At 41.9% G+C, this 13,198-nt stretch overlaps 1 protein-coding gene across 3 annotated transcripts in view; it reads right to left on the bottom strand.

Annotated features, from left to right (window-relative positions):
• The window catches only part of SPATA18 (spermatogenesis associated 18), a 36,074-nt gene extending 31,908 nt beyond the window's left edge, over positions 1-4,166 (bottom strand). For all 3 annotated transcript variants that reach the window (XM_007180796.2, XM_057546969.1, XM_057546970.1), the window contains exon 1: positions 3,822-4,166. In XM_007180796.2, coding sequence (XP_007180858.1) covers positions 3,822-3,908 — 87 coding nt within the window. In that variant the 5' untranslated portion in view covers positions 3,909-4,166. The remainder of the gene's footprint in view (positions 1-3,821) is intronic.
• Positions 4,167-13,198: the final 9,032 nt, after the last annotated feature.

Genomic DNA, 13,198 nt, shown 5'->3' on the forward strand with positions numbered 1-13,198 from the left:
ATGTACACTGCAAGAAGTGTGCAGTGTACATTTATATAGAGTGTCTGACCCAAACCCTTTACACATACCAGAAGCTAAGTAACCATTTGTTTTTTGGGTTTTGGTTTTTTTTTTTGTTTTTTTGACCACACCGTGCTGCATGTGGGATCTTAGTTCCCTGACCAGGGATCTAACCCATGCCCCCTGCATTGGAAGTGCAGAGTCTTAACCACTGGACCTGCCAGGGAAGTCCCAGTAACCATTTGTTGAATGAATTATTAAAAGCTTAATAATTGGCTGAGTTCGCAGTTAAACAAGAAGGAATTCTCTATAACCACAAAGGAGGAAAACCAACTCTGCGAGTTATGTGTTTACCCCAAACTGTCCCTCATCCTCCAGTGGAATCCAAGTTTTAAAGGCCAAGTAATGCAATAATTCAGCATCTCTTTAATAACTAAAAGAAAATGAGGTGGTGATGCTTGCTGTTATTTTTGGGATTTGTTTCTCACTAGGGGGGTTGAAAAATATTTCTTCTTGAAGTTTTTTAAGATAAATATAACTTTAAAAAAAAAAATCAAGGGCTTCCCTGGTGGCGCAGTGGTTGAGAGTCTGCCTGCTAATGCAGGGGACACGGGTTCGAGCCCTGGTCTGGGAAGATCCCACATGCCGCGGAGCAACTAGGCCCGTGAGCCACAACTACTGAGCCTGTGCGTCTGGAGCCTGTGCTCCGCAACAAAAGAGGCCGCGATAGTGAGAGGCCCGCGCACTGCAATGAAGAGTGGCCCCCGCTTGCCACAACTAGAGAAAGCCCTCGCACAGAAACGAAGACCCAACACAGCCAAAAATAAATAAATAAATATTTTTTTAAAAAAAAATCAAGCAAGAAGCAGTTTTGCCTAAGGCCCAGAAGATTGGTAGATGTTTTAAGATAAAAAAACAAGTAAAATACAAAGGCTTTGGGGCAGAAAATTACATTTTTAAAGAACTTACTGTTTCGGCCAACATATCAAGGAAACAGGCTGTGCCTGAGATGGTGGTGATGCCCGGATGAAGGCAGAGGGGATGGGAATGGATAAAATATCAATGGATGAAAACCTTTCCAGGCAGAGGGGAACAGTGAGGGTAAAATGCCCTGAAGCTGGAGCATGGCTGGTGTGTTCTAGAACAGCTCTGTCCAATACAGTCGCCACTGGCCATATGTGACTATTTAAATTTAATTAGACTTCAGTGAAGTTAAAAATTCAGTTCCTCAGTTTGCACTTGCCAGATTTCAAGTGCCCAATGGACACCATATTGGACAGTGCAGATATAGGTATAGATATAGATATAGATACAGAACATGTCTGTCATCATGGAAAGTTCTGCTGGACAGCTTTGCTCTAAGGCTGCCAGTATTGCTGGAGTGGTTGAGCAAGGGAAAGGGTAAGAGATGATGTCACAGAATTTAAAGGACCACAGTTGTATAGGAGCTTGATGGCCATTGTAGGAACTCTTTTTCTGAGACAGGAAGTTTGGAGAGTTTTGCCAGAGGAGCAACTTGATCTGACTTGACATTTAGAAGAATCACTTTGGGTTATTTTTTTAATGATCCAAATAAAAGATGACCAAAGGTGGACAAGGGTGGCAGCAGCAGGGGTGGTGGAAAGTGGTCCGGTTCTGCACGAATTTACAACTGGTACCCACAGATTCTACTGGCGAGGAGAAAGCGGAGTATGTCATGATAAAGACTATTAAGTGAGGAAAGAAGTTGGTGTTTGGGGCATGGGAGAGGCTAGGGTCAGTCTTAGACTGATTTGACTTTGAGATGACAATAGCACAACTGAAAATGTCCAACGTACAATTGGAGAAGAGAGAGCTCAGATGAGAATAGGACCTGAATATAGATGTGAGATGATCAGCATAGGAGTAAGAGATGAAGCAGGAACAGAGGTAGAAGAGAAGATTTCTAAAGTCTGGCCCTTGAAGAACAGTTACAAGAGGGGAGTGGGTGAGGCAAGGAGACAAATTATTAGAGCCTTAGAAGAATAGGGGTGTCAAGAGTCAAATGTGACAGAGACGCCAAAGAGTTGAAGACAAATGATGTTGCCCAGGGAATGGCCACAAAATTTGGAAAGCCACTGATCTCTTAGAGTGCAGTCTCTACTATTCGTGTGTGTGTGTGTGTGTGTGTGTGTGTGTGTGTGTGTGTGTTTTAGGGGGCGGGGTGGGACAGGTGAAGAATCTAGATTAAAATGGTTTCAGTGAGAACAGAGGAATGGGATGCACCAGTGTCAGTGAGAAGGGAAAGTGCAATAAACTTTGGCATTTCTCAGTTCTTACAGGTATTTTCAAAGCAATCATTTAATTCGGTCCAGCCACTACTAGTATCATTTGTGTTAAATGTTGTCTAGTGACAAACTGAATACACTTTTTAATATTCCAAGTTAATTTAGACCACAAGCAAGAAAAACATTTTTTTTTGTAAGAGGGAGTTTTAAGAAGGGTGAATACATGTATAGGATTTGTTATTCTCAACCTTCTGAGACTAGGTAACAAGTAGCCACTTTTAAAGGTAGGTGGTGAGGGGAATCCAAGTCTTTGTGCTAGAGGTGAATTTTAGTTTTCTTGCAATCTTGGTGGAGAAGGAATAATCAGTGCTGGTTCTTTAAATGTGCGCGAAGGGGTTAAACACTAGGAAGGAAGGCTAAGGAGAAAGCTGTAGCTATGCTTTGAGCTCCCCTCTTCCCAGGAGCCCTGGTTAGAGGGTGGATAGGAAAGCCCAGGGACTCATGACAGCAACCAGTTGCATTTTTCCTGGTAGAATTTCAGAAACAAGCTGATCTACACTCAAAAATTTGAGATCTAAAAAGGAACTTTACCTATCATCTAATTCCAGTCTCCCATTTAGCAGAGGAGGTACTGAGACCCAGAGGTTAAATAAGTTGCCCCAAATGATTCAGCTAGTTCTATGCAGAGCCAGACCTAGAAGCTAGGGAGACTGATTCCGTGTCCCCAGCTCTTTCTGCCTCCCTGTTCTACTTGCTGTGTGAAAATAGGACTCCCCTTTTTAAGACAGACGAACCGAAGCAAAATTCAGCACTGGAGTTCTACTCTCTGGGTGGTGGAGATTAACTGGAGCTGGAGTCGGGGTGGGGATTAAGGAGATTTGAAGAACCCTTCTGGGTTTGATGAGAGAATATGGGCTTACAAATGCCTTGGCAACAGGCCTTCTGAAATCTGCCCTGCTGTTGAAACTGTGCCTTACTTGCCATGCTGACCAGCACACAAGTGAAACCCGCGACGTTAACAACTGCCCGTTTCACTGATTTCTGGGTACTAACTCCTGGGTGTATTTTTATAAAAATCCATTCTGATACAACCACAAGTTATCCCCAGAGTGGGAGACTTGAGGAAAGGCAAGAGGAGGGATGTAGTAAAAAAAAAAAAAAAAAAAAAAAAAATTCGAGTCGGGGGTATGAGGATAGACTGCTGGCGGAGGGGATAGGAGGGAGAGTGGCAGGCTTGACCAGACCCCGGCGGCTCGCAGGGCTTTCGCGTTGCTAGGGCCGCCAGCGTCCTTGGCTACCGCCGGGTAAAATGCGCGCTCTCTTCCCAGACTCCGAATCCCGCGCTCCGCGGGCTGCGCCACCCAAGCGCCGCCTAGCGCCGCACGGAGAAAGGGGAACGCGCACTGTCCTTCCTTCCCGGCGATGCGGGTCCGACGCTGGGCCCCAGTTAGGCATCACAACCGCGGGACTTGGCAAAGCGGCCACCTGGAGACCAGTCCCAAGAAGCCCCCGCCGAGGGTCGTGCGAGGAACTAGAGGGAGGGGCGAGCCCCGGGGGTCTCCCACCCTGACTCACGTTGTACTCCCTCAGCCAGGACTCTAGCTGGTCCTGCATCGATCTTAAAGATTCGTTGGAGACCAGTTTCCTCAGGTTATCCGCCATTGCTCGCTTTTCCGCTCGGCCCCGCTCTGGGAGATGGGCTCGTAGACCGCGGGGCGGTGTGGCGGGAAAAGTGTTATCTTCCGGAGGGGCTCAGAGCGCGGCTGGTGTTTCCATCCTCCCTCTCCGGTCGGACGGGGCAGGGTTCGGGAAGCCGAGGGGTGGGGTGCCCTGGGCCACAGCCGCCGCACCTCATCCGCCGCCCCGCGCGGTCTCCAGGCTCCCCTGCGGCTGCCCGGAGCCCCGGCCAGAAACACCCGGGTGATTGTGAAACAAACCTTGACGTGAGCGCGCGGCTGCTAGGTACGCGCGCCGCCCAGCCCCAGCCGCGCCCTCCGCCCGCCTGCAGCCCAGGCGCCCTCCCTCCGACCCCGCGCGATGCCGCCGTTCCTCCCGCTGCTGAAGCTCTTCCTCCTGCTGCTGGTGGTGCTGCTGGTGGTCGAAAGCGAGGGTGCCCAAAGCCAGTGAGGCTCCAGGTTGGGCCGCGGGGCTGGAAGACGCTAAGACTACGGATGGCGGCTGCCCTAGCCCCTGATGGGCTGAGACGCGCCCGCAGTGTAGGATGGGGGGCAGCTGGAGGCCTCTTGTCTAGAAAAGCAAAGGTCGTTTCTCCCTAGACGTCTTTGGTTAGGCTCTGAAGAAAGCACCTGTTTGGGTCCTTCCTTTATTCTTTCATTTCTCAAGGCTTTAATTCTTCATCTGTTAACACCTAGGGTTTGGTGGGTGCCCAGCTAAATAGATATTAGCTCCAGGATGTTCACAAATTAATCAGGTTTAAACAAGATTTGGTCTATTTTTAGAATCATTAACACTCTAAAGCTTCATTTAATTATGAATTCTCTAATTGAGACTTTGTTCATGTTCAGAGCCGGTTTGGCGCTATTTCAAAAGGGTGTATTAAGCCACAGTGATAGTTTGAACTACTTAAGAAATGAAACCATTTCAACCATCATTAAGCACTTTAGAACCCTTATTTTCTATGCCATCAAATGATGTGCAGATTGCAAATCATCCTTATCTATTCATTAAAACAGTGCGGGTGGAGCAGGGCCTCAGCCAGCTAGTTTAATTCAGTTCCTTTTTTTCAGGTATATGAGAATACATGAACATTGCACATGTCCACCTACCGTAAAATTCAGAATTTTTGCCCCCTCCCCTTTTTTTTCCCTTAATTACAATGGTTTTAATGTCCTCTAATAAAAATGAAAGGCTCATTTCTGGAGCCTATGTGCTTACTATCTTCTATAGACCACAAAATAAGAACTATAAAAGTTCTCATCACAGGAAAAAAAAAAAACAAACTTGTAACTATGTGTGGTGATGGATGTTAATTAGATTTATTGTGGTGATCATTTCACAGAATATACAAATACTGAATCATTGTACATAATGTATTATTTTGATTATATCTCTACAAAAAGAGAAAAACTAAGGAATATAAAAAGAACACACATTTTATCATGGTGCAATAACAATTACTAAATTACAAAAAAACACTATTCATTAGAGACTTTCTTCCTTTAAAAAATTGTAAAGAAGGAGGAAGGGAATGGGGAAGAATCTCATAGATTTCTTAATTTAGGGCCAATAACTGCACATTTTAATAGGCAATTGGAATCTTTGAACAGTTGGATTTACTTATTAATAAAAACCAAGTTGGAATATTTGCTTATATCAGATTGTGTTAAATCTTCTTCCTTGCTATGGGCACTTTAATTAACTGCTAATCCTTGTTTATAACATCTTACAATAGTTCTTACTTCACAGGAATATTAGAGACTAAATAAGATCATTCATGTGAAGTATACTTAGCACAGTGCTTGGCATATATTATAGCAAGTGCTTCCTAAATGCTATGATCACTCTTAAGACGAATGTAGATCACGGTATTATATTAAACAGAGAAAACTAGGTTGGAAACAATGTAAATCAATGATAGGGTAATGATTGAGCAAATCATTCAATGAAATTTTCACACTAGAAATCTTGTTATTGAAGAATATCTAGTATCTAGGAATTCTTACTACATAATGTTAAGTGAAAAAAGCCAGACACTAAATTATATATATTGTGTTACGTTATACAACATGAAACAAAGGCATGATTATGGATGATTTTAATTTGTTCCTTTATACTTTTCTGATTTTCCAAATTTCTACCATGAACACAAACTGCTTTTATGAAAACTTACTCAGAAACAAAGTTACCCAAAAACTTTACCACCTTCAGAAAAATGTTAGTCAAAATATCAATATTTAAGCCAACTCAAAACAGAATATGCTTTGACCAAATGTTCATATTACTAATTTAATAGACTTATAGAGTCTTAGGATAAAATGGGTCTTTGAAATCACTTTACAATATGCTACCTGATGTTATTTATCTCTACAATACTGGAGCCCCACAGCTAGATTCAAGACCCTTCAGGCCTCCAGGCATTTCATGCACTTCTTGGTTTCTGTAGAATCCTGGAGCATGGTTGCCCATAGCAGGAACTTGATGCTTACTAACAACGAGCATAGTTCTTAAGGACTCAAAACAAAGGAAATGCATACTTATTCATTATTTATCCCCCCAAAACTTCCAAAAGAGGATCTGAGATGGCTTACAGTAAAAGGCTTGTAGAAAATATCATTGTTAGATTTAGAAATTTTTTTAATGGAAAAAATATGCCCCCAATTTAAGCTTATGTACTAAGATTGAGCCTTATTTTACATTTATTTCTGGGCTTTGTAGTAGTCAAGGCAAAAAGGAAAATGGGTGGTATGATTAGTACTATTTGATTTTAAAAGTATACATACTAATTTTTTGAATGAAAACACATTTTTCTGGTACCAGTTCTAAAATATGTTTATTCTTTTCCAAAGAGTATAGAACAACATAGATGAAGCTGTCCTTAATAACCCCCCCCCCTTTTTTTTAGAAAATATAGAAACAATCTTAATTTGATTGTTTCTTGCAGTCACCTTTGATCAATGCCAAAGGGGTAACACTAGAACACATGACATCAAAGAGAGGGCCAAGCGATTGACACCCCATTTCTTAGCTCTCTGGTGATGTTACTTGATACAAGCTTAGAATTTCCATACGTGTAGGAATAAGTGGATATCCTCATAAGTGCCCTTAATGATGATCCCCCCCTCAGAGCTTTTTATGGGTGTAGGATGGTAATCAATTTAAGAGAGAGGTAGAGTCTGGAATGCAAACAGTCGATGTTGCTAATTAAAGAAGAATCCATATGCTTCAAACTACAAGTATGCACTCAACAAGTTTGAGATTCTGCTTTAAAAGTCTATTTTATGTGTATATATGAAAGAAAATATCAAAGTAAAGGAACTATTTGGAGAATCTTTTGATGCTCTAAATTTTGTTCCAATTCGATTATTTTAGGATATTATCAAGTAGGCAATTATTTGGGAAGAAAAGATAAAAATCAATCTTTCTTTTTGGTACACTATCAGGTATCACGGGGAAGTTGAAAGAACAATAAACTTGGAACATGGATACTCTTGCTTTATCTCACACTCTGCCAGTTAGTGGCTTCTCACGACTTTACATAAGTCTTTAATCATTCTGAGCCTCATGTTTTTTCCATTCTATATAATGAAAAACATGGGCTAGATGAGCTCTAAGGTCTCTTACAGTTCTCACATTCTTTAATGCTATTTTTCCTTTTTTTTTTTTTTTTTAACATATTGGTTATGGTTTGGATTGAGCAAATTTTGCCCTTTGTTTCAGTTTTTGGTTCACAGTTCAGTTGAGGTCAAGCCTTGATTCTGAGAGCATTAGCCAATCAGCAAAAGTTGAGCCTCTTCCTTGCATACAATTTAATCTGCAGACTTTCTGGAATAACTAATATACCTAACCTCCAGGAAATAAACAAGGGGGTTCACGATAGTTGCACTTTTAATTAATTTAAATCCAGCTCAAACTGACAAAATCTTCCTAACTCCTCCAACCCCACAAAGCTCATTACTCTCTTCTTTATACTTTCTGTCTCTAGCTTTAGACATGTTGATATTGTTAAAGTTATCATACTATATTAAACTTATTTGTCTGCATCCTATATAAGTGTGTGAGCTTCTTAAAGAAAAGGGCAAAGGTTTATTTAGCTTAATATCCTCAGCACAGCAAGTGACACTTTCTAAGCCCTCTATAAATGTTCGTTAAGCTGCATTGTTAACAGAAAGATACAGAAGTAAAAGAAATAAAAGAAGAAAGAAGGTAGGAAGGAGATGATTGGCTGCTTCATATCTGATGTCATAATCCCATTGAGGCAGAAGAAAAGCAAATTTAATAGCCAGTTGGTTGTTCTTAGAGCATCATAATTCTACCATCCAGCCAGGAGCCACTTGATCTAGAGAAGTGTAAGAGTCAAACATCTGGGTGGAATAGGCTTTCTGAAAGTCCTTAATTGTGTCTGGTTCATATTTTACCTACATCAGTTAGCTGGAGATATTTTTAATTTGGGATTTTAAGAAGCCAACAAAAGACTGACGGAACCCACTCTCAGTATAGTGAGATCTGTGCGTGTTTTTCACGCTTGTATGTAAGAAACCTGTATGCAGGAAGCTACAAGGATATACAGTGGGATCCTCATCATAATTTCCAGTGCTCCCTCACTAGGGACAGTTGCAAACCCTTAGCCAATGTGGCTAAAGGCATAATCTGTTCTGCTCTGGCCAGGATTCTTTTTCAGGCACCCCAGTCCTCTTCTGTGTGTGCCATTGCTATTCTTATCCTACAGCTGTCCGTGTCAGAATCTCAGTCCTTTGGGTCAGGGCCTATATTACTATTTGAAGAAAATCTTTTAGCCTTTGCTGACCCAATTGCATGAAGTTTCCTTTAAATTCAATTCGTATTGGTAGTATTGCCAAAGCACTTTGTCTCTACTCGTAGGTAGAGAACACTAATTTGTCCATTCACTCAGCATTCTGTAACCTGAATGCTCTGTGTTCTCATACTATCAACTTCATTTGGATCTTTTTGTTCTCTGCCACACTGGAAAGAAGCTTCCCCCCACTGGACAGAAGCAGGGATGCTGTTTTCTGTGTAATACCAATAAGCATTCCCTACTCAGTGCAACAGTTCAGAATTTTTCTGTAAAATTATTTCATGCCCACTATTGATTAAACTACAAAAACGAGGAAAATTTTAATATATCACAACTGTATCACCTTAGCATGTAAATAAACTATTGATACTATAGAACATTTGTAGCAAATACAGATTAGCGGGGGGGGGGGGGGGAGTAGATTTGGTGTGATTTTTGAGGGCTACAAGATACCTCTCCTATCTCAACCCAGGATTCCATCATTTTAGTTAGTTCAAAAAAGAAGGCATGGGCTTCCCTGGTGGCGCAGTGGTTGAGAATCTGCCTGCTAATGCAGGGGACACGGGTTCGAGCCCTGGTCTGGGAAGATCCCACATGCCACGGAGCAGCTGGGCCCGTGAGCCACAATTGCTGAGCCTGCGCGTCTGGAGCCTGTGCCCCGCGACGGGAGGGGCCGCGATAGAGAAAGGCCCGCGCACCGCGATGAAGGGCGGTCCCCGCACCGCGATGAAGAGTGGCCCCCGCTTGCCGCAACTGGAGAAAGCCCTCGCACGAACCGAAGACCCAACACAGCCAAAAATAAATAAATAAATAAATAAATAAGAAAATCCTTTAAAAAAAAAAAAAAAAAAAAAAAAAGAAGGCATCCTTGCCCTCAATCTTTTCAGCTTTGCTCGCTAGACACATGGCAAATACTTGGCTCTGAGAAAATGGTCATTGAAGGTATGAGCTTAGGATGCATTAAGCTGATGCAAAGGTGCAGTGGGTATGATCTACATTATAAGATACCCTTAAACACCTCAGGAGAGGGACATGGGACAGCATGAGAACAGTCTCTAGGATGAAGGATGTTGAAATAGATCTTTTCAGCACATTTGATAAACATTTACTGAATTTCTAGTGTGACGGAAACAACTGCCTTAATCCTAAGGCAAAATTAGACTCAGTCCCTTCTCCCTAACATCTCACAATCTATTCAGGAGAGAGAGACACAACCATAGTTCATTGTGACAAGTTACAATAGGGTAAATATAAAATTGTATGGAAACACTGACCTTCCTCTACTTCCTCCTCCATCCCCCTGAAGAAAGGAAATTGTAATGCATGTACACATATCAGCAACACTTAGGTGCTAGTAATATTTTTTACCCAATAGAAAAAAATTAATCCAATAGTCACCCATCAAAGTTACTAAGTACATATGATGTACTTGGTTCCTAACGTGTCCAGGATTTGGGGCAAACAGAAGTAGTAACACATTATCCCTGCTTTTTAATGAGCTTACATTCTACCCGGGAGCACAATCTATGTGCGTGAAAAGTAAAATAACATACGATAATGTGTTATTAAGTATCAAATGGGTGTCATAGCAAATTGGTGCAATACAGTTAAAAATAGAGAGTAAGGGCTACCCCTGGTGGCACAGTGGTTAAGAATCTGCCTGCCAATGCAGGGGACATGGGTTCGAGCCCTGGTTTGGGAAGATCCCACATGCCACAGAGAAGCTAAGCCGGTGCGCCACAACTACTGAGCCCGCGTGCTGCAACTACTGAAGCCCGCGCACCTAAAGCCTGTGCTCTGCAGCAAGAGAAGCCACCACAATGAGAAGCCCGCACACCGCAACGAAGAGTAGCCCCACTCACCGCAACTAAAGAAAGCCCGCGCGCAGCAATGAAGACCCAACGTAGCCAAAAATTCATTCATTCATTCATTCATTTTTTTAAAAAAAGAGCATAATAATGATTGGCTGTAATTGTCAGGCAGAGGTGGAACTGAGGTTGGTGCCTAAAGATGACTGGAATTTGGAGAGGTATGAATTCATAGACCAGAAAGATGGCCAAATAAATAAATTTCAGCTTAGTGAAAGAAATGTGACAATAAAGGCATGCTTGAGGATCACAGGGAGGGGCACAGAAATCAGAAATTCATGATGGGGAGGAAGATTAAAGAAGTCTTCCCAAAAGAAATATCCCTTGAGCTGAGTTTTAGTGGACAAGCTGAAGAATATCTAGATAAAAAAGAGAAATATCCACATATGCAAAGGCACAGAGACATTAAGAACTTGGTATGTTCAGGCAAATACTTGGGAACTGCAGATACTGCACACGGCAGGAGTGAAGGATGAGTTTGTGGAAGGGGCAGGAAAGGAGGCTAAAAAGAGGTAGACAGGAACCAAAAAGTAAAGGACTATATATATACACACACACATATATATATATATTACTATAAAGAGTTTGATTTTTATCATGGAAGGTATTGGAGGGTTTTAAGCATCAGGGTGAAGAGAGACATGATCAGGTTTGTACTGCAGAAAGATCATACTAGAAATAGTATAGAATGACTTCTGAGGTTTCTGATGGGATGGTGGTGTCATTCACTAAGAGAACACAGGAAAAGTAAATTGGGGGGAAGTTTCTGAGTTTAATTTTTGGATGGTTTCCTAAGGGCTGCCATAACAAATTATCACAAACTTGGTGGCTTCAAACAACAGATACTGATTCTCTCACAGTTCTGAAAGTTAGAAGTTAGCAGGGTTGGTTCCTTCTGGAGCCTCTAAGGGAGAATCTGTCTCAGGCTGCTCTCCTAGTTTTTGGTGACAAGTCTTGGCATCCCTTGCCTTGTAGACACATGGCTCCAATCTCTGCCTCTGTCTTCACATCATCTTCTCCCATGTGTGTGTCTCTGTCCTCACCTCTTCTTATAAGGACATCAGTCATTACATTTACAGCCTACTCTAAATCGAGAGTGATCACATCTTGAGACCCTTAACTTTATTACATCTGCAAAGACCCTATTCCCAAATAATGTCACATTCGCAGGTACTGGAAATTAGGACTTGGATATATCTTTTATGGGGGGAACACTATTTAACCCACTATAATGTGAATGAATGGATAACTGTCTCTGTGTTCTGACTAGTACTCTAGCCTTGGGGAGCTCTGCTTTGCACTTCTAAATGCTAATAATATGTAACAGGCAAAAGGAAGCGCAGAATTAAAGGTTATGTGATATGGTAGAAAAAGCAAACACTTTAGTCAAGTGGACTTAGGTTCAATCCTGGCTCTTTAGTAGTTGAAAGCTTGGTTAGGTGTTTATGAGCCTTGATTTCTTCATTTGTAAAATGGGAATAACATGACCTATCTCATAAGACTGCTGGGAGAATTGAACTTAAAATATTATTTCAGAAAAAAAAAAGCTTGAAGATAATGCATTTGGGACTGACCTACATTAAAGTTGTGGTCTTATGAGTGAATTTAAAGACTATACAGTAATTGGCATCAAGGAGAATAGTGAGGTGTCCTTTCACAGAGCTGGAGATCAGCAAGGAGGAATCCAAGAGAAGGTAATTTTTTTCTCAGATAGCCTAAGGGGAATTTGGCATTAGGAAAATCAGGTATCTCACCACCTAAGTGCGAGAGAGGTTGGCAAAATCAAGGCAGGACTGCTGGTCTTAGAAACTGGGGTATCAGGCATATTTCTAAGACATTTATTAAGTATCCTTACTGTGTTAAGCATTGGAGATAAAAGAGTGAGTGAGATACGGGCGTTCCAGATAGAGCTCCCTGTTTTTTAGATGAAATTAGACAGGTTAACAATATAGAATACAATGCACTCTAAAGTGCATGTAGAAGACTAGGAGCAGAGTTAAGGGACGGACCAGCTAAAACTGCACATACGCCCGGGGAGGCTTTAAAGAGAATGCGACATTTGAATGGATTTTTGGAGGATGTATAAGAGTGTGCTTGCCAGAAAAAAAGAGAAGGATTTTCCAAGCAGAGGGAAAAAAGGCAAAGCATAGGAAGTAAGGACTACAGGACCAGAATTGGAGACAGGAAATAAAGATCAGTCAAAAGCCCTGTTATCTGAATGGATAATTGGGACCACAGTCAAGACTATTCAAAGAGACTTACTGCTGACTCCCAAAGCATTGGGCTATAACTTATAGTCTTCCTGCCTAAGATGAGGTTTGTCCTAGAGATCCAGGCAGGAGTGAGCCTAGAGATGCAAATCAATTGGTTCCAGCATTTGGGAAAGGATAGGCAGAGATTGATGACCAGGTAGGTGCTGACATTAGCCGAAACCAGAGGAGAGAAGGGAAAAGATTATGAGGGACTTACCACCTGAGAAAGTGTCTAACTTAAACTTCACGGCAATCCTCTGAAGTAAAGTAGGCAGAGAGCGAAACAACGGCTCCAGTCACTGAAAAGCAAAACTGACCTAGTTCCCAGAGAAAGGAAAA

The sequence above is a fragment of the Balaenoptera acutorostrata genome, chromosome 5 (genome assembly GCF_949987535.1).
Source record: "Balaenoptera acutorostrata chromosome 5, mBalAcu1.1, whole genome shotgun sequence".
Classification (NCBI taxonomy): domain Eukaryota; kingdom Metazoa; phylum Chordata; class Mammalia; order Artiodactyla; family Balaenopteridae; genus Balaenoptera; species Balaenoptera acutorostrata.